Below are 21995 nucleotides of genomic sequence, written 5' to 3' on the forward strand. Positions count from 1 at the left end.
ACATGATTATATGCCCCTGTCCCAAAATATATGTAGGGCGGACCACCAGGTCCATGAATATTAGATTGAATGAGCACAAATCCCGGGTGAATACGGGATCTGAAACTGCCCCTTCGGTTCGCCACTGGTCTTTGTTCAAGCATAAAATCACTGACCTTAGATGATGTATAATTGATACAGTTCATGTCGGGTGGGAGGGAGGTAACATTGAGCACAATTTAAATATTAAAGAACTTCGCTGGATGTTCAAACTGAACACTGTGAGTCCTCATGGGCTTAATCTAACGAGTGACTGGATGATTTCAGCAATTTGATATAGTATACGCTCCGGTTTTAATTTCATTCATTTGTCTATTTCTTACATTTGATTGGTTGTTTCTTTGACACGTCATGGGGTAGTTGCTTCATTAATTCTGCCCAGAACGCCGCGGCCATATTGCAGTCCCGGCGAACACTTTATGGATTTAGCTAATGCTAAGTTTCTGAACTACTCTGGTAAGCCAGTAAATTTAATTTCTGCTTCACTTTCTTAGACCTATGGGGAGAATTAATATATTTTGTTTATTTTCAGCATTCTCTTTCCCCGAACCTGATGAAAGAGTGAAACGCGTCTTCTCCTTCCCCGACCCTGATGAAAGAGTGAAATGCCTCGGTGGGGACTGAGGCAGAGCTTTTCTAAGCTAAGTGACATTTTTACATTACATTTGGTAGTTAAGATTATTTATCTTAATATGAGCACTGGCACTTTATAAAATGACTATAAACAGAGACGACTAGAGATTTTAGCACATCCAAATGAAAGTATTGGTTTATTTATTGGAAAAGTCACACCGTATAAGGTTCACATGAGGACGGCTACCACACTATTAATTTGTGTGGCATTCTGAGGAACATGGTGTGAAAGGTTATAACATCGGTGGTGGTAACTAAGTGTTGATGAGTTAATCCATTTGAAGTTTTTGTGCATTATTGGAGATTGTGAGATGCATTTCCAAAGCATCTCAGCTACCAAGGAGCCCAACACCTGCAAGTAGTCCCCACGCTGAAGGAGCAGACTTCTTCAACAGAGCTGAAATCTGCGCACACTGTCTGTGAGGTTCGGGCAGGTAAATGTGACCCTCTACCGTACTGAACAGATTTCCCAGGTATTCTAGGGATTGCGTGGACATCAGGTAGTCCAGAAGTCGACGATCCAGCCCATGGATTCCCCGGAGCACCCTTTCCACCGTAGAATGCCCCTCTTCCAAAGAGGGCGATCTGATCAACCAGTCATCCAGATACGGTTGAACTTGCAATCCCATCTTCCTCAGATGAGCTGCTACCACCACCATCACTTTGGTGAACGCCTGGGGTGCCATAGCCAGGCCAAAAGGCACAGCTGAAAACTAATAATGCTGACCCAGCACATGAAACCTTAGAAATATGCGGTGAGCTGGAAAAATGGAGATGCGCAGGTATGCTTCTGTAAGATCTAAGGAGGCTAGAAACCCCCCCCCCCGACACTGCCGCAATGACCGACTTCATGGTCTCCATCCGGAACTGAGGAATCTTGAGGGCTGCATTCATATGTTTCAAATCTAGAACAGGTCTCCAAGCTTCTGACCCTTTTTTTGGCACGATAAAGTAAACCGAGTATCTGCCTGAGCCCGAAAAATTGCTGGGCACTGGCTCTATTGCTCGAATATCCAGCAAGCACTGAACTATAGCTTGGACTCTGCATGCTTTTTCCTGACCCCCTGCAGGAGAAGTCACGAACCAATCGGACAGGGGTTGGTCGAATTTCAGCTTGTAGCCTAATCAAATAATTTCCAAGACCCACTGATCTGTTGTAATGCGCATCCAGACAGACAGAAAAACTCAGATAGCCGACCCCTTATCTTTAGAGGGTCACCCGGCTTTCTGGCATCATTGTGTCTTGCTGGCAGGTCGCACAGGATGGGCAGCAGCAGGCTGGGAATGTCCATAGCCTGCATATTGACCTCTGAAGCTCCGTAAAGATCTCTGCGACGAGGAGGGAGAAAACAGTTTGTAGTCCCGAAAGGTTCTTCTGGAGCTACGAAAAGTAGAACACCCAGGCTCCTTAGGTCTGGCCCGACTATCCGGCAGAGACTTAGGTCCATCACAGCGTCCATGAGATCATCCAACCATTTGCCAAACAATAACTGCCCCTTAAAAAGCAGACGAGCCAGGGTTGCCCTGGAGGTGGAATCTCCAGCCCACTGCTGAACCCAGAGCATTCGGCGGGCCGGTATCGAATAGGCTGAGACCTTTGCCATTACTCTCATAAGGTCATAAGCCATCCGTCAAGTAGTCCGTCACAGCCATAAGAAGCTGAAGAGGAGGATCTACTGCCTCAGTCTCGAGCGAATGCGGCTGAGCCATACAGGCACAAGCCACAAATGGCATAGCTAATTTAGGTGTCAAAGCTGCTGTGGCTGTCTCAAAAATTTTCCTGAGGAGCACATCCACCCGGCGATCCTGCATATCTTTTAACACAACGCCCCTATCACTAGGTAGCAAAGTGCGCCAGGTCACCAAGGAATCCACCATGGGTTGTCCCAGCAGCCGCTGACACCCCGACCAGAGCATTCTGCAAGGAACCTTCCGGAGAATCAAACTGTTCTGTGCCTAAAAAACTCAAATCCAGATGCCAGGGAAAAATGGCATATTCGGTGCACGTACTGCGGAGCCATGGAGAAGAAGTGGAAGGAGGGGGCTTGTCATCCAAGCCCAATTCCTGTAAAGATTCAGCAATCAAGTCAGGGAGTGCCGCAATGTTAAACAAGCGCACCACAGCCGGGTCTTCTCCCTAAGGGATCCACAGATCCAGTGTCCTAATCCAGATCCTCCATTCCGAGGAATAAATGATCAGCGAGGTCTGGATCCGCCACTGTTGTCTCCTGAACAGACTTTGAAACAGCCGGGGTGGTCTGAGAAACTGATGTCTCCGAAGAAGAAATACCGTGTTGTGCGACAGTGCAGGGGCAACAGATGTACATTCAGCAGCTGGACCACTTGATTGAAACTCGGATCATAAAAATTTCAAGAACTCCAAGAAGGCATCTGGACCCTGGGGCATAGAGGCACCCTTAAATGACTCCCACTGGTGCTTCTTAGGCTGCGGAGAATCCGTCTCGTGGCGGACAGACAAAGCTGCAGGACCAAGCCCCAAAAATAAATGCGACCACCCCAATGGGCTAGCTGAGCGTATAATCACATGCTTCTGTGAAGGGGAGGCTGAACCAGTAGTTACTGCCCCCCCCCCAACTGTGCCACGTGCTACATGGCGCAAAATGCTCTAAATGTGGCAATTTTTTTCCCCAAATATGGCATGAATCCACACAAGGAGACCCTAAGGACTTCTCCATTCCAGCAGTTTTCCTGTCAAAATTTTGAATTTTACAGAAGTAGGGAAAAATTGAAAATGGCCGAATTTACTTCAAAACCGTGCCAAAAATGACATTTCTGAAACTTTATAAATTAAAAAAAATAATAAATTTCAGGTGGGGGAACATAGAGGAACACTAGGAAACCTTCAAAATCCCTCAAAATTAACTTTAAAAAGATCAGTTTTGGAGCTTATCAACTCCTGTACTCAGTTACCAGAGAGACACAGACAGCCTGCTGCAGCTTCCAGCCTTTTCAATGGCTGGTTTAGAATTCATTGCCACACTGCTGGAAATTCATCTTTCAAGCTGATCTTTGAGCTGCTAGTCAAACACCCCTGTTTGACTATGCCTCCACCCCTGTGGACTACCGGATCCGCATCTGTGAGTGGAGGCGTGAAAAATGCAGCCAGCACGCTCGAGAACACCGCTGAGCCCCCTAAGCATGTTACACAGTCTGTGCTTGACACCCCTTTCCCCCCCCTCCCCCCCCCGCTGAACATGGAATGAGACTAAGTCAGGGACGGCCCTGAACTCCAAGGAAGACTAAGCAGACTGGCTATCAGGTACCCCCAAAGGGATCAGGCTATCAGCTACAGACCAAAGTCTGTGAATTCTCAAGCAGGCAGCCTGTTAAAATTGCTTTAAAATGCAAAAGAACCATGAAAGTAAATGAAACTTCACCGAATTAAAAATAATAGATGTGGGAGAGCAGAATTCTAACACCCACAGCCATGCATGCAGAAGAGAAATATTGATGGGAGGAGCTAAGCTAGCCTGTGAAGTACTCTAGAGGCGGAGTGGAAAACCTGGAATGTTTCTCTTCTGCAGTCCATGTGGGTAAAGGGAAATAACCCGATTGTCTAAGCTATTGCACTGGAAATAGCATATGGCCCTATTCATAAATGCTAGTATTTTATACATCTAAGCACGCAAAGGCCTTTATAAAATGAGAGGGATAGAATGTAATTTTCAAAGAAAGCTTGTATGTGTAAGGTCTACAGACTTTATCAATTTTCAAAGAAAAAATTATCTTTGAAAAATTACTTAGAGGTACACCAAAATCTGCACCTATTAAAATTACACTCATACTTTTGGAAATCCAAGTAACTGCACCTTATCCCAAACCCACCACTGGGAACATCTCCTCAATATGCACACATGAATATATACGTAGTTATGTGTGCTATTTCTATGGATTACAACCCTATACCTAGAGATCTCTTTGAAAATTGCCCCATATTTCTACAATATAATGCAGACATCAAGCAAATGTGGAAACACCCCATATGCTGCCTTCAAGAAATTAAACTGTTCCCCAATACCAGCACTGTTTATAGATCCTGTTAAAAAAAATACCGTATTTTTTGCTCCATAAGATGCACTTTTTTTCCACTCAAAAGTGGGTGGAAATCTCAGTGTGTCTTATGAAACAAAGGTACAAATTTTGTTATCCCGCCACACCACCTTTTTAGACCTACCCGCCCGCTGCCGGTGCCACCGTACCACATTTAAAAAAACAAAACAAAAAAAACAACCCCCCCCTGCCTTCTGCCACCGCACCAAATTTTTAAAAAATGTACCCCCCCCCCCCCGTTCGTTGTCCCCCCTCATCGTTGTCCCCCCTTTTTAACCTGGTGGTCCAGCGTGTATCCTTCGCTGGCTTGGGGCTTCCTACCATTAGACATGCCCACCACTAGATGTGCCCTGTACCCTGTCCCAGCCTACCACCAGAGGGGGGATAGGGTACACAATTTGGTTCAGAATTTTTTTTCTTGGCTTTTCCTTCTCTAGAGGTGGGTGCGTCTTATGGAGCGAAAAATATGGTACTTTACTAGTAAGCAACCAGAAATATTTGACCTTACCTTTTTTCTTATTTAAAAATGGCAGTAAAGGTGACGTGACAGGAATTTGTCTCCCAAAGCTTTTTGCATTTTGTATATTTTGATTACAAACTGTTGCATCTATTGGTTGCTTCTGAGTCTCTGCTTTCTTTACTTCTTGAGGACTTTCTTCTGGCTTAAGTGCAAAACTTAGTCCCGGTGTAGCAAAAGAACATTTCAGATATGCAGCTGAATCTGCAAGATTTTCCTTGTTCATCTTGCTTTCTATTAGGTTGCTTACTTCAATTTCTGAGGCATTGACATGTTCACACCTCGAACCATTCTCTTCCTCTATTATGTCCATAATCATTGGCTTCATTACAGGAGAATCCTGCTCTCTCTTTGGACTTTCCTCTGAGGCTGATGAGCCATCACATGACTCTATGATGAGTTCGCTGTCAAGTTCGGCTTCACGCTCTTCCCGTAAGATGCTGTACTGTATAGAGGGGGATGCAGGAGAAGGAGGAGGTCCTCCAATATGACTAAAAGTCATGTAGGTAGAATGCATTGCCTCTTCTGCAGCAAATTGATCCTCTGACACCAGTTCTATCTCAGAATCTCCAGATTCTGCACTGCTGACTTCATTGTCTAAGACTGACGGTACTGATGGAGGCCCGGGCACACTTTTCAGCTCTTGCTTCTCTGCATAAAGACCAGGCAATTGCTGGTTCTCAGAAGTTTCAAAGGAAAAACCTTTTGCTACCTCCTTTGCTTTAATGGCACTGAGAAGTTCATCTTCGGAGATACTGTATTTATTTTCAGAGCCAGATGGTTCTGTAATCCCACAGTAAGGCAGACACAAAAAGAGAAAGAGAGCATGTTTAAAATAAAGTTAAAAGTGTTTTTAAAATTTATACATGATACATCTTTAATATGGGCACTCCCTGTGGCTTTATGCAAGTCACTTGCCCTCCATTGCCTCAAAGTATAAACTTTTACCAAACTGCAGTAAAAAGGGCCTTAGCACATCCTTATGCAGGTCTTTCCATTTTTACTGCATGGATAAAATCACCACTTTCTATTTTTTTAAATTAATTTCCATGCGCTAATTTTCCCATTATCATGTGGCCATTAGTGCATGGGCCCCTACTGTCATCTATTGCCCAGCCTTGGATTAGAGGATTGGGGGATATAGAGCAAAATGTATACGAGCATTTCGTATACTCGAATATAAACTAATCTGACTATAAACCAAGGTATCTTCCCCCCCCCCCAAAAGGGATGAAGGAAGGTTGACTCAAATATAAACTGAGGTTAGAAATTTGGGTTATCATAGTGAGCCACTCTATAAAGACTGCTCACCCTCCCTCCCCATCAACAACCTCATAAATCACTAAACATAATAAAAATATCTGTGTATACCAAAGTTAACATATTCACAACAAGGCCCCTACACAGGAAAACACAACTACAAGCAACCACAAACTTAAATGTAGACAAAAATCAAACTTAAACCTCAAGAAGTCATACACTGTATGCAATTAAACACCAGAGAAAGAGAATCAATTCACTTTGGAAAATAAAAAGAAAGCAGTGTAAATTTATTGTAAAACTGCATTTTCTGTTCATGAAATTAAAAATAAAATTCTTTTTTTTCTACCTTTGTTGTCTGGCCATTTTATTTATATTTATCCCAGTTTCTGCTTTTTTCTATCTTTTCTTAATTTTCTTTCCGAGGTCTTCAATATATCTGCCTCTTCTCTCCTTCCTGTCTTCTTCACTTCCTCTCCTACATCCATCTCAGACTTTAACCTTTTCCTTTCAGTTTTCCTCCATTTATTTTTCTGCAACTTTGCTTCTTACAGCTTTCCATCTCCCTCATCCTATTATTCTCCAGTTTTTTGTTTGTTGGCTAACTCTCCCCTCTCTCCCCTTCCAGCATCTTCTTTCTCTCTCTTTCCCCCCTCTAATTTCACTCTTCTAAACAGTATCTCCTCTTTTGTCCCCTTCATCCAGCATATCCTCTTCCCTCCACCTCATCTCTCTCTCCACCTTCATCCAAGATCTATCACCCTTTGCCTCTTCCAACACTACCTACCTGGGGGTGGGGGGTCTATCTGTGGGGAATGAAGCCATGGATCAGAGGCAGGCCTGACATTTAAGGCAGGCAGCTGATTCCTCCCAGCAGGGGCCCTAGCGGTTGCCCATGCTGTTTGCCGGCTGCTAGGAGAAGGGGGGAGTGAGGATTCAGTGGCACATCCTGATTGCAATCAGCCCAGACTCGTTAAACAAGCTGGCAATAATGAAACCAGAAGCTGCGGAGGCCTTCCCTCTTGCAAGTTGCTGTAGGCTCTGCCCCCTTCAGAGGGAGGTGGGATCAAGACCGGCAGAGCCTATAGCAACTTGGCAAGAGGGAAGGCCCCATGGCTACTGGCTTCATTATTGCCAGCCGGTTTAGCAGGACTGGAATTGGGACCTAAGACAGAGCTGATAGCAATCAGGATGTGCCACTGACTCCTCACTTCCCCCTCCTCCCAGTGGCTGACAAACAGCATGGATGACTGCTGTGACCACCACTGGGACGAATCAGCTGTATGCCTCACATTTTGGGCCTGCCCCTGACTCATGATTCCATTCTCCATAGCTAGATCTCCAGGTAGGTTTAAATTTTAATAATTTTTAAACCAGTTACAGAAGAGCTCATGCAAAGACTTGACTAAAACCGAGACCCATTTTTGGGCCATTTTTTGGCCCCCAAATCTCAGTTTATATTAGAGCAGTGGTTCCCAAACCTGTCCTGGGGGCTCCCCAGCCAATCAGGTTTTCAGGATATCCAGAATAAATATTCATGAGAGAGATTTGCAAGCAGTGGAGGCAGTGCATGCAAATCTCTCATTAATATTTATTGTGGATATCCTGAAAACCTGACTGACTGGGGAGCCCCCAGGACAAGTTTGGGAACCACAGTATTAGAGTATATACGGTAGATGGGACTTGGGGACTTTGGGGGGCAAGTATAAAAGGGATGGTGCTCAGGGAAAGAGGGGAGTGGAAAGAGCAGAAAAAGGTTTAGACTGGGGAGACAGAACAGCAGAATGGGACTCAGGGAAAAAACAGGGACTTAGTGATTAAGTGGGGTGGGGGTGGGGGGATCAGAGCAAGGAACTGGAGATGGGAGAAACTGAATGGGAATATGGATCTAGCAACTGGTAGCTATGAGTGGAGGTGAGTTGGATATATTGGCAGTAAGGGTATGAGATGGGGCTGAGATTATCTAATATAATCTGGCATTTCTGTCACGCTATGACCAAATGGATTCAAGGTGACTTACAATTTGAGATTATAGTTTGCCAAAATAGTATATTACAATAAGTAAAATAGGATTCAATTCTATAGAGAGATGGTGACTTACTGTTTGAAATTATGAGTGTTTAAGACAATACATTCCAATAAATAAAGGGGAATGCAGTTCTATAGAGGGTTAGGAATTGTCTTTAATTTCATATGAAATGTGAGGTAGTTTAATTCATGTCTGATGGATGAAGTGTGGAAAGAGGTTGAGATACGGTGTGAATGAAATAGAGGATTGGAAAGAGGCAGTGAAAAACGGAAGAGGTTACTGTGGAGGCATATGAGAGAGGAAAAGGAAGGTGAAGGGTGGAAAGGGAGAATTGGCAGCCACCATGGAAGAAGGCAGCAGCTGCAGTGGAGTCCTCAAGGCAAATCCATGTTTCAGTTAGAGCAAGAAGATAGAGGGACTGGAAGATACCAAGTAATAAAGCATGCACCGCTAGCCTTAAAGACCACCACATTCTTAATTTGTGAAACTATATTTTAAAATGATTCCGGCTGCATACCACCACAGCTCAGTGAATGGCTATGTCCATCCATATGCATTTGTGGAAACGGAGGGTCACTCCTCTGGCTGCCTGGCTGGGCTCTTCAGTTATCCAGCTACCTGACTAGAAAAACAATGAAAATGTTATGAAGTTAAATTACAGGTGATATGCCCCTGTTTCAGTTAACAATAACACAATAAGGCAGACCTAGTCACATCAAGGTTCATTCGGAGGAAGCTCAGGGACATAAACTTTACTCACGGCCCACATACAAAATCGTGTAAATGAAATCAATGTAAAGGGTGCTCTCAGTGTGAACCATCAGCGATAGGAGTCCAGCTCCGACACTTCACTTCTAGGTCGAGGCGGTAAGCCCCCACCCGCACACCATCATAGAGCACCCAGGGTGTGCTAGAAATCAAAACAAACTTCCACCAATTAAACCAATAAATAAACCAGTGAATAAATCAATATAAATCAAACAATGTAACCTGAGCGACCCCCAAACGAACCCTGCCAGCCAGACCCCCCAAAAAATGCAACCAAAAATAAAAAAATCACCATACAAAAAATAAATAATGAATGAAATACTTATCTGAGAAAGAATATCACAAGCTACAACGCAAAAAAACTGCGCCAGGAGAGGACAGTCATAAGCCGTGTGGTCACTGCGACATGTGTGCTCTATCCCTGTCTATTTCCTGCTGGCAACATCCCCGGACCCAGCGCACTTATCAACTCAGATCTCAAACTTCATGTGATTCTGAATGGGTAGTTTATGTCATCATCTGCCCTTGTGCTTTGTGTTACGTTGGGTGGACCAGCAGAAGGATCAGAACCAGATTGCAGGAACACAGGAGTCGGATCCGTACTGAAACCCATTCTGCTCCCCTTGTACCTCATTGTGTGGAACTCGGGCATCGGTTCACTGACCTATCTTGGTTTGTGCTTGAGCAAGACCCTTGGGATTTCAGGGGGGATAGACAGTTTCATTTGAACCTCCGGGAACAATATTGGATTTTCCAATTACAATCTGTTCATCCCAACGGTCTCAATGAAAGTGTAGAATGGAATACCATTATCTAAATGGTTGTCTGTGGTTTTAGGTTTTAAGCGGTTGCTTTCTGTAGTTTGGGCTTTATGGCTTGGTTCCAGGCACGGGTTTTAGGCTTCTCTGGGCTGCTGTGTGAAAGTGGGTTGTATCTTTGTATCTTTGTGTGATTGGTTGGTATATGCATGACGTTGCTCTCTGATCTGCTTTTAGGCATGAGTGCCGTACCGCCCGGGCACCCCGCCCTCCAGCCGAACTCAGCGTTTTTGTTTCCGTCAGGGGACAGGTTCCTGAAGAAGGGCTCCTCCCCGAAACCAGCGCGGTTGAACCTCCTCTCCTGGCGCGGTTTTTTTTTTTTTTTTTTGTGTTGTAGCTTGTGATATTCTTTCTCATATAAGTATTTCATTCATTATTTATTTTTTGTATGGTGATTTTTTTATTTTTGGTTGCATTTTTTGGGGGGTCTGGCTGGCAGGGTTCATTTGGGGGTCGCTCAGGTTACATTGTTTGATTTATATTGATTTATTCACTGGTTTATTTATTGGTTTAATTGGTAGAAGTTTGTTTTGATTTCTAGCACACCCTGGGTGCTCTATGATGGTGTGCGGGTGGGGGCTTACCGCCTCGACCTAGAAGTGAAGTGTCGGAGCTGGACTCCTATTGCTGATGGTTCACACTGAGAGCACCCTTTACATTGATTTCATTTACACGATTTTGTATGTGGGCCGCGAGTAAAGTTTATGTCCCTGAGCATCCTCCAAATGAATCTTGATGTGACTAGGTCTGCCTTATTGTGTTATTGCTAATTTAGGGTTTTTGGCAGTATTGGAGTGTAGTTTTTGTGTTTAAGTTGTCCTGTTTCAGTTAAAACAGAATTAGCATCTATAAAATTCAATTGTTCTCTGTCTGTCTGTCTCTCTCTCTGGGCAACCTTTCATCCATTTATGGGTGTTCTTTGTATCAAAGCAGCCCTGGCATATTGCCTAGCACTTGAAAATGCTCTGCTTGCTACAAATATAATTGAAATATTGTATTCTTTTGCAGAGTTTAACAGCTTTCTATACCCATACTGCAATTTTAGTAAATATTCTAATATCTATTGGTGCAAGATAAACTTGGTAATGATTGTTAATAACTAATGAAGTTAAGTGGTTCAGTCTTGCAAAATGTACATTGAAATATGCAACAATATAAATCAGAGCCACACAATCCTAGTCCTCTGGCTTGAATTTCAAAATATTCACAACGAGCATTTGTTATACATATGATCTAAAAGCCAGGTTCATTTAGATAGCTTGGTGTGTGTAAAATCAGACTCATATGAAACACTCAAGAATTAGGGCTGGGCATCTGTGAATACACAAAATGTGAAAAATTTTATGCACTCAGCAGCAGTGTTGACTACACGAATGCTTTTTATTAAAAAAAAATTATGGCGGCTTTATATGGACCATTTGATTTGCAAGATGGCCAAATTTGTATATCCAGAAAGGGGGCCTAATTTGGAACAGAGGTGGCCTAGGCAGTAGAATAGAGTGAGCCAATAGGGTCATGGCACCAATATCTTTCCCAAACAGAGCATTACCAACTAGAGATCTTGCAAGCAGAGCCAGAGATTGGTCTGTTTGGGCCCTCCAACCAAAAAGGCATTCTGCTCCCCTGCTGTAGAATGGATAAGAGTGAACTGATTTTTCATCCTTTCAAAAAGTACAAAAACCAGGGGACACTCAATGAAATTACATAGAAATACTTTTAAAACAAATAGGAGGAAATATCTTTTCACTGAAAGAATAGTTAAGCTCTGGAACTTATTGCCAGAGGATGTGGTTACAGCAGTTAGCATAGCTGAATTTAAAAAAAAAAAAAGGTTTGGACAAGTTTCTGACAGAAAAATCAATAGTCTGCTATTGAGACAGACCGGGGGAAGCCATTGCTTGCCCTGGGATCAGTAGCATGGAATGTTGCTATTATTTGGGTTTCTGCAAGGTACTGTGACTTGGATTGGTAACTATTGGAAATAGGAAACTGGACTAGATGGACCCACTGGTCTGACCCAGTATGGCTATTCTTATGTTCTTATGCCCCTAGGTGGGCCAAAGGTTCAGCAACAATATTCAATCTCTGAATGTACATTTATATATCCAAGTGCCAATAGGCAACTAGAAGGTTTAATTTTTAATATACGACTTCTGGTTTAAATGCAACATTGAAACAGCACCACTGAAAAGGCATATAAACTAAGCATCCAAGCTATATGCTTACAGCAAGATAGCTAGGAGTCAGTAACTTTTCCAAGCCTTTTTTTAACCATTTTGCAATACAAGCAGTAAGCAATAACAAAGTAGCATGGACAACATTTAAAGCACAGTTACTGTACTGTAGTCCAGTAAAGCCATCACCTGATTGAGGTTATTAAATGTTATCCAGGGACAGCAGGCAGATATTCTCACAGATGGGTGTCATCATCCACAGAGCCTGGTACAGATAGTGCTAAAGTGTACTGTCGCTAAGCTTTTAGCAAAGCTTCAAGACTGCCTGACACTCGCAAGGTCATCATTTCTATATCCAAGTGAAGAAGCCAAATAGGGGAGGTGGGCAGGCTGTGAGAATATCTATCTGCTGTCCCTGGATAACACCTGTTACAGGTAAGTAACTGTGCTTTATCCCAGGACAAGCAGGCAGCATATTTTCACAGATGGGACTCCCTAACTTAACTGAAAGGGATGGAGAGTTGGCCTCTAAATACAGAATAAATGGTGCAGTACCACTGAATAAACTCAAGATATACCATCTGATGGAAGGAGAAAGAAATTGGTGAACTAGTACAAAAAAGTATTCAATAAGAGTAAAAGACAAATACTGTAGTCCAGTAAAGTCATCACCTGATTGAGGTTATTAAATGTTACCCGACCTTATAGTAGTAGCCGAATATAGAGAATGACATGGGGACAAATTTTTCCCCGTCCCCACGGGAACTAATTTGCCCATTCAGTCCCAGTGAGTTCTTTTCCTGTCCCTGCCCCATTCCTACAAGCTCTATCCTCATCTGCACTTGAAAATCATAAGTGTTTGAGGCTTGTGCAGTTAAGGCAGTGCTTACAGGAATGGGGCAAGGACAGGGATAGCGACAAAACAGAGAAATTTAGTTCCTGCGGGGACAGGAACAAATTTGACCCTGTGTCATTCTCTAGCCGAATACAAACAAAGGAGGGTTAAATGTTATGAAGACCCAGGTAAAAGCCCAGATTCTGTATAGGACGCCCGGGAGGGGCATGCTATACAGAATCGGGCCTACACTAACCCCGATTCTGTAACCGGTGTCCATGTTACAGACGCCGGTTACAGAATTGGGTTAGAGTAGACATGACCGCTCCACTTATCGCGGCAAGGGATCTCCCTGCCGCGATAAGTATAGCGGCTGCCTGTCCGATTGCCGGCAGGTGGGTGCCCAACCCCTTCTGCCGGAAGACGCCCCCCCCCCCGACACTACTGATCGCCGACAGGAGGGTGCCCAACCCCTTGTGCCAGAGGACACCCCCCTTTGGACCCCCCCACGCTAACATCCCTACCCCCGCGCTAACACCCATCGATGGCCATCCCTAACCTCCCCCACAACTACCCTCTAATTGTTGGCCAGACGAACGGTCTTGCTACCATCCAGCCAGCAGGCCCGCCTCGTCGAAATGAGGTGGGCTCGCTCCTTTCCGGCCAAACCCCGCTAAACCTAAGGCCTGATTGGCCCAAGCTTTAGGCGCCTGGACCAATGAGGATATAGACTTAGTGGGGTTGGGCGGACCTGCTATGCCTAAGGCTTAATTGGTCCAGGCTTCTAGAGCCGGGACCAATCTCCGCCCATCTCCGCCCAATAAGGCCAATAAGACCAATCAGGCCTTAGGCTTAGCGGGGATGGGCCGGGAAGAGGTGGACCTGCCTCATTTCGACGAGGCAGGCCTGCCAGCTGGACAGTAGCAAAACCCAGCCGGCCAACAATTAGAGGTTAGTTGTGGGGGAGGTTAGTTAGGGGAAGGTTAGGGGTGGCCATCGATGGGTGTTAGTGTGGGGGGAGGGGCATTAGCATGGGGGGGTCCGAATGGGGGGAGTCCTCTGGCAGGAAAGGTTGGGCACCCTTCTGCCAGCGATCGGTAGTGTCGGGGGGGGGGGTTGGCGTTCTGGCAGGAGGGGTTGGGCACCCTCCTGCCGGTGATCGGAAGTGTCGGGGGAGGGCGGCGTTCTGGCAGGAGGGGTTGGGCACCCTCCTGCCGGTGATCGGGAGTGTTGGGGGGGTGGCGTTCCAGCCCTCCTTCCAGCAATCGGACAGGTGGCCGCGGCCGCTATACTTATGCGGCAGAGAGATCCCTTGCTGCGATAAGTATAGCGGCCGCATCTACTTACAATGTAGGCCAGCATTTTGCTTGCCTACATTGTAAGCTTCTCTTCCTCTACTAGGGAGACACATAGGGCCGCCTAGATTCGCCTAAGCCCCTTAGGCGAGCTTAGGCAGTCTTGCGGGCTTCCCTAGGCTCCCAGAGGCAGTTTCAATACAGGCAGCCTGCCTGGGGAACATTTTTTTTTTAAAACAAGCAGCCCAATTGGCTGATTAGACAGCTGTAGGACGCCTACAGCTGCCTAAAATCGGGACGCACTTTGCAGAATCAGGGCCAAAATGTCTAGTTTGGGTTCTAGAATGTGGGATGTTTAAGGATGAAAAGGAAACAACAGGATATGAGAAGCCCTGCTTGGCTTAGGTCAGGGGTGCCCAAAATGTCGATCACGATCTACTGGTCGATCGCAAAGCAACGCCAGTAGATTGCAGAGCCATTGTTCTCCCTAGCATTCTCCCCTGGTCACTGTCTCACCTTTAAAGTAATTACGGCAGCCTGCAGAGCAAACCTAGCAGGCTGCCATCAGCCTCTGTAGCATGTTCCCTCTGCAGCGGTCCCGCTCCTGACGTCAGAGCAAGTGTGGGACCATGGCAGAGGGAACGTGCTACAGATGCCGACGGCAGCCTGCTACATTCGCTCTGCAGGCTGCCGTAATTATTTTCAACTGCGGTAGTTAACAGCTGGAATAGGGTACCCGAGGTACAGGCCTATTAGAGATAGTAGTCATTTGTTACTAGTTTAATTTCATTTTTTTAAGCCCTGGAATATCAGGAGTATTTCCAGGCAGAAAAAAAATACAGTGGAGAAAAACTACCACAGACAGGAAGAAGTCTTGAAGACCAGGAGGAAACTGAGGGTCAAGTAAAAGTTCTGCTGAAAACCTGTCGATGCCCTCGGTAAGGCTGAAGGCAGAAAAATGTCAATAGGCCCGAAATTAGAAACAGGTAAAAAGTTTTGATATGAAGTAACATCGTATAGACAATAACTTAAAAAAAGGAAACAGCAGTAAAAATAAGGAAAAAATTGAAGCGGGAAGGCAAACTTGACTGGACGAAGTCCAGATATGTCTTCTTTACTCTGCGGAAAACAAAAAACTGACGACCTCGTGAGCAGACATTGGATGGGAAGGCATTTGCGCAGGCATAGTGCGGGCATTCTTGAAGCTTTGCTAAAAGCTTAAAGTGATAGTTTACTTTAGTACTCTCCGTACCGGGCTCTGTGGATGACATCACCCTTCAGTGAGAATATACTGCCGCTTGACCTGAGATAATGAAGAATTTTTCCTGCTTGTGTGCCTTGAAAGAATCTCTTAGCGACAGAGCTATATAGAGCTAATATTCCATGGGATATGTCCTTCCATATGCAAAAATGAAATGCATGTTTTACATAACTGTGAAATATTGCAAAGTGAGGCAAAAGAAACAATTTATACTCTAGATCAGTGTTTTTCAACCTTTTTTGGGCAAAGGCACACTTGTTTCATGAAAAAAATCACGAGGCACACCACCATTAGAAAATGTTAAAAAATTTAACTCTCTGCCTATATTGACTATATATAAAGTAATTCTCTTGAATAGGAATCAAATAAACACAAAGAAAGTATTTTATAATTACTTTATTACGAAATAAAAATTATAAAATACTTTATTCAGTGCGAAACCTGGGCCTGTTTGGCTGAACACAAAGCTGATATTCTGGCTGGAATCGAAGAAAGACACACACGTAGCTCTTCGTCAACAGCTCTCAGTTTCTCTCTGTATTTGGATTTTATAGCATACAAAAATAGACAAATATACCCTCCATCCTTTTTATTAAACCACAATAGCAGTTTTTAGCGCAGGGAGCTGCGCTGAATGCCCAGCGCTGCTCTTGACGCTCATAGGCTCCCTGCGCTAAAAACCACTATTGCGGTTTAGTAAAAGGTGACCATATTGTAAAATATAGACAGCAGATATAAATTCAGAACTGTGCATAGTAAGTGAAGGGAAGTTTTCATCTCTGGGAATTTACCCAGTTAACTATTAAGTTATTTGGGCAAATTCCTTTGAAAACTGTGGTAATACTGCCTCCACTTTGCTAAATTTAAAATAAAATCATTTTTCCTACCTTGTCTGGTGATTTCTGGTTGCACTTTCTTCTTCTGACTGTGCATCCAATCTTTCTTCCCTTCTATCAGCCTGTATGCTTTCTCTCCTCCACACCTCATTCCCTCCCCCAACTTTTTCTTCCTCTCTCCCTGACCTTTCTTTCTTTTTTTCTGTTTCTCTTCTTTCCTTCTGTTTCCCTGCCTGCCCCCTTTCTTTCTTTCTCCCTGCCGTTCCCCAAGCCACTGCCACTGCCGCTGCCATCGGGGAACAGGCCCCACCAATGGATAACAGGCCCCAAAGCCGACGCCGACGCATGCTCTCCCTGACGTCAATTCTACAATCGGAAAGGAAGTTCCGCCCAGCCAGGCAGCGATTGGCTGGCCCGAACTTCCTCTCCGACTGTAGAATTGACGTCGGGGAGAAGAAGACTTATCGGCGAGCTACTGGCGCCCCTGCCTCGGGCCCCCTGTCAGCTCCGGGCCCGGCGGCCCTGCGGCACACCAGGCAACATCTCGCGGCACACTAGTGTGCCGCGGAACAGCGGTTGAAAAACACTGCTCTAGATACAGAATTTAAATCAAAATATTCTACTTAGGGAAGGGGAAAGTGGGTATGGGTAAAAATTTGGGGGGAGAGATAAGTTGTAGAAAAACAATGTTATCTGATAACGTCTTATTTGGAATTATTAATGGATAACACTTGTCAATAAACATAAGAATATAAAAAAGCAAAAGCAAGAATATTATAGTTAACAATTTTACCTGTGCCACTTGATGGAGGTGTCAAAGATTCTGGGCTGTCATCCTCTGGCTCTGATACTGTAACTGTCGGAACTACATCAGGGCCTGGTTTTAAGCCTTGAGTATTCATAGATTTCTCCTGGAAATAAGGTTCTTTTGAGGTTTCGGACTCAGTAAGAGAAATCTTTACTGGTGCTTCTTTGCTTTCTCTCATTGATGAGGTGGTATATAGTCCTGCTTCATTAAATGGCTCTTCCACGTAGGGTACAGAAGATAGATCTGTAGAAAATTTGTGATCTCTGACTTCCCCAGATTCCTTATCAAAGGGAATTTCTATATTTGATGGTTCTGGGTATTTATCCATAAAGCTCGTTCTCTTATCTTCTTGGTTTACGCCTGAAGTATCATGATGTGTTATCGCTTCTGGCCTGCTTATGTCAATGTATTTATAGGTTTCTACTCTCTCTTGTTCTGGAGGGCAGGCTAATGTTTTATTCACTTCAGTGGACTCTGCAGGTGTCATCTCTATTCCAGAATCCGAGCTAAACAAGCTATGAGATTCAAACACTGAGACATCTTGAGGCAAGCACACTGCTATGTTGAATTCTTCCACATTGCCTGTGCTATTTACATTGTTAGTTTCTTCCTTCAGAATTCCTGTGAAATATGTAGAATCCCGTGGAGGTGGATAATGGTCATCTGAAATCAATGAGGTATAAAATGTTCCTTCTCCTCCTCCTACTGGCATTCGAGTAGAATTTTGATCAGTGATATAAGAGGCAGCTGCATAATCTAAAAATATATGAAGACAAACAAAAAATAGATAAGTATTTCTAATTTTATTATGCATACAAGAAGCTGCAGATGGCTTTGGTAAGATAAGGTGAATGAGTTAAGCTGCTGGTCATTCTTTGCTGGTGACAAAGACAACCTTATTATTACAGGTTTAAAGGAAAGCTTTTTGAGGGCAATTTTATAACATGATGCATAGGTTAATAAGGTAGGAAGTGTCTGTTTTTAGCCCATGTTATAATAACACGGAGGGGCATTTTAGAAAGGATGCCCAACTCTGAATGTGGACATCCAAGTCAGTACATCACAAATGGAAGTCCATCTCGCATATATTTTAAAATAGGAAATAGCTTGTTCTAAACTAAATGCAAGATGGACATCCATATGCAAGAAACATCCAGCAGGCCCAAAAAAAGGGGACATGGCTATTTGTGGCAGCAGAGAAACATCTATATTATAAAATGGTCACATAGATACCCATGCTGAGGAATAGTCTAATAGTTAAAGCAACTAGCTGAGAGCCAGAGCAAAGATCCAGAGGTTGCCAGCTCAAGTGCCACAGCAGCTTTTTGTACTTTCTGACTCTTCTTTTTTTTTAATTGTGAACACTCCAGGGACAGAAAAACACCTACTGTGCCTTCCTTTATATTCAATATAGAACTGCTTAATCAGAGCATCTTTCTGTAACCCAGACATGCCAAGTACCAGGTCTAAATACAGACATCCATCTTTTTAGATTTGAATGTTCCTTCCCTTCTGTAATTTGAATTTGATGTCCATATTTTGGGCCTTCTCTAGTCCTGCCCAGACCACGTCCCCTTGCCATATTGATGTACTGGAGTGTTAGACTTCCATAACCTACCTTTGTAAAATTTGGATTTGGACATCCATGCAATATGGACATTATCAAAAAAGGCATCACTACCAGAACGAAGGAAGTTATCCTGCCGCTGTATCGGGCGATGGTGCACCCGCATCTGGAGTACTGTGTTCAATACTGGTCGCCGTACCTTACGAAGGATATGGCGATACTCGAGAGGGACCAGAGAAGAGCAATAAAAATGATCAAGGACATGGAAAACCTTTCATATGATGAGAGGCTAAAGAAGCTGGGGCTCTTTTCCCTGGAAAAGCGGAGGCTTAGAGGGGACATGGTAGAAACTTACAAGATCATGAAGGGTATAGAGAAAGTAGAGAGGGACAGATTCTTCAGACTTGCAGGGGCAACAAAAACAAGAGGGCACTCAAAAAAATTGAAGGGAGACAGATTCAGAACAAATGCTAGGAAGTTCTTCTTCACTCAGAGAGTGGTGGACACCTGGAATGCGCTTCCAGAGGAGGTGGTAGAGCAGAGTATGATTTTGGGTTTCAAAAAGGGATTGGACGAGTTCCTGAAGGAAAAGGGGATTGAAGGGTACAATTAGAGGGATACTATATAGGACAATGTTAAGTAAAAGATCACTTACAGATCATTGACCTGGGGGGCCGCCACGGGAGCGGACTGCTGGGCACGATGGACCTACGATCTGACTCAGCAGAGGCAATGCTTATGTGCTTATTGGAGGAGTAGTGTAATGGTTAGTATTACTATTTATTATTTCTATAGCGTTGAAAAGGCGTACGCAGTGCTGTATATATTAACATACAATAAATAGACAATCCCTGCTCAGAAGAGCTTACAATCTAATTTAGACAGGACATTACAGGGTTGGGGAGATTATGGTAGAGGAAATGATGCAGTAGGTATAGGTATCTGACAGCAGTGAGTAGGAGTTAAGAGTTGAAAGCAGTTTCAAAAAAGTGGGCCTTTAGCTTGGATTTGAAAACTGCCAGGGATGGAACATGATGAATTGATTCAGGCAGCCTGTTCCAGGCATACAGTGCTGCAACAGTGAGCTACTATCTTGCAGAACTGGTTTTGATTCCCACTATAGCTCATTTCTGATACTGCCCTAGGTACAATGGGACAGACAGGGAAAAATACTCGAGTACCTGAATAAATTCATATAAACCATTCTGAGCTCCCCTGGTAGAATGGTATAGAAAACTGAATAAATAAATAAAAACACCTTAGATTATGAGTCCCACTAGTGACAGAGAAAGTGCCTTGCATAGCAATGCATAAATCTAGTAGTGTTATGAGTAGAAACAATCTTTAGTACAGTTTATAAAACAGGATCCTAGCAAAAATTGGCCTAGATTGAAGGCATGGACATTATACCTGCTCAAGATTTTATTTTTATTGGAAGCTTCTATACTGCTACTAATGACAGGGGAGTCAATTCAGAGTGGTTTGCATGAGCTTCAGTAATGGTGTTACAGCGCATGAGTTATTATTCATGAGTTCACCCTTTCATGTTCCACATGGGCAGTAGCCTGCTATTCCCCCTAATCGTTTCTTTATTTGTTAAAGTGTTTTGTGAAGAGTATCGTCTTTATTCTTTTCTTGAACTTTTTGGTGTCCTTTTCTAGTTTTAATTCTCTCTGAAGGGAGTTCCACCACATTGGGGCCATCACCAAGAACATTCTTTTCCTGATGCTTTTGTATTTGATGTCTCTGAAAGAGGGTATTTCCAGGAAGTATTCTAGGCTCAAGCTTAGGGCACGAGTTGGTTTATGGTTGTTGATTCTGTTTGCTAGGTATTGCGGTTCTGAAATATGAATAATTTTGTGTGTCAGCAACATGATCTTGAATTTCACCCTGCTTTCAATCGGGAGCCAGTTAACTCTTTCAGTAATGGGGTAGCTTATATTTCATTAGATATGTTCCTAAATTGCATTCTGCTCAAACTCCACTCCTAAGCACAAGTACATCCTGGCTTGCAGTGTGCATATTTTATGCATGACTTGATTTTATGGGAGCCAATTTATGTACATACATCAGTGTTTTGTGCATCTAAAAGGGGAAGTTATCAGGACTTGGCACCCCGGCTTTATGATAAGCTATACTGTAGAAAAGCACTTTGGGAAGGCGGTGTTGGTGGAGAATGAGTTTTGGGCTTGGGTTGAGTGCATACAAGGAGAGGCCGCAGAGTGGGGGGAGCGGGTGAGTAAATACAAATCACGTATTGTTGTACTTTTGGTTTTTTTTACGACCTTGTTGTGCTTTTGATCTGTTATGTTTGTTTGCTGGTTGTACAACAATAAAAAACGATTTACACTACTGTAGAAAAGCATTAGCGTCTTATCTATGTTATTTGAATGTTCTGATGTATGCTTATTAGGTGTCTCACAAGTATTATGCTAACATTGTATTACATATCTCTCTTATCTGAATTTCAGTGCCAAGTATATTTGTTTCATTATAGTCCTATTGTTTGATTTTGAATTTGCCTCATTCATTGTATTTGTTTATATATGGTCTTTTTACTATTATTATGCTGTTAACAAAATTGTAAATCTTATGTTGAATTTTACTGCTGTATACTCCCTTGGGTGAATCTCTTCATAAAGGCGGTTAATAAATAAATAAAATGGTCTACTGTTAAGTCAGGTTATTTTAGAACAGGGTCTTTTTGTATATATAGAGCCCGATCTCCATGCATGGCCAGGAGAAGCAATTTTATGCAGCAATGTGGTAGGAAGAAAAAAAAATATCAGGGGTACAAAATTCCAGAAGCCAGAATGAAAGTCGGTGCCATGACAACCTGGCACCTGGGAATTGTTGAGCCCTACTGTTAGGTCCTGCTAGGGGTGGAGGACCCTTTGGGAGTTGGGTGATTGGATTGAGGGTGGGGATGTGATTAAGAGGGGTGAGTGGGGAAAAGGTCTGACAGCCAGTCTCTAGCCCAGAAACAATGAAAGAAGAGAAGGCTGGGACATCAAGTAAGGCCAAAGCAGAGAAGCTCGCATCCTGGAGATGAATGCCTGGCTCTGTGGATGGTGTAGTTGAGAG

The 21995-nt window shown here is 43.7% G+C and overlaps 1 protein-coding gene across 2 annotated transcripts in view; it reads right to left on the reverse strand.

Annotated features, from left to right (window-relative positions):
* The window catches only part of RTN1 (reticulon 1), a 235362-nt gene that overhangs the window by 131173 nt on the left and 82194 nt on the right, over positions 1–21995 (reverse strand). For both annotated transcript variants that reach the window (XM_033952062.1, XM_033952061.1), the window contains exons 2-3: positions 17330–18100; positions 5252–6043 (exon numbers count right to left, since the gene is read on the reverse strand). In XM_033952062.1, coding sequence (XP_033807953.1) covers positions 5252–6043; positions 17330–18056 — 1519 coding nt within the window. In that variant the 5' untranslated portion in view covers positions 18057–18100. The remainder of the gene's footprint in view (positions 1–5251; positions 6044–17329; positions 18101–21995) is intronic.

The sequence above is a fragment of the Geotrypetes seraphini genome, chromosome 7 (assembly GCF_902459505.1).
Source record: "Geotrypetes seraphini chromosome 7, aGeoSer1.1, whole genome shotgun sequence".
Lineage (NCBI taxonomy): Eukaryota > Metazoa > Chordata > Amphibia > Gymnophiona > Dermophiidae > Geotrypetes > Geotrypetes seraphini.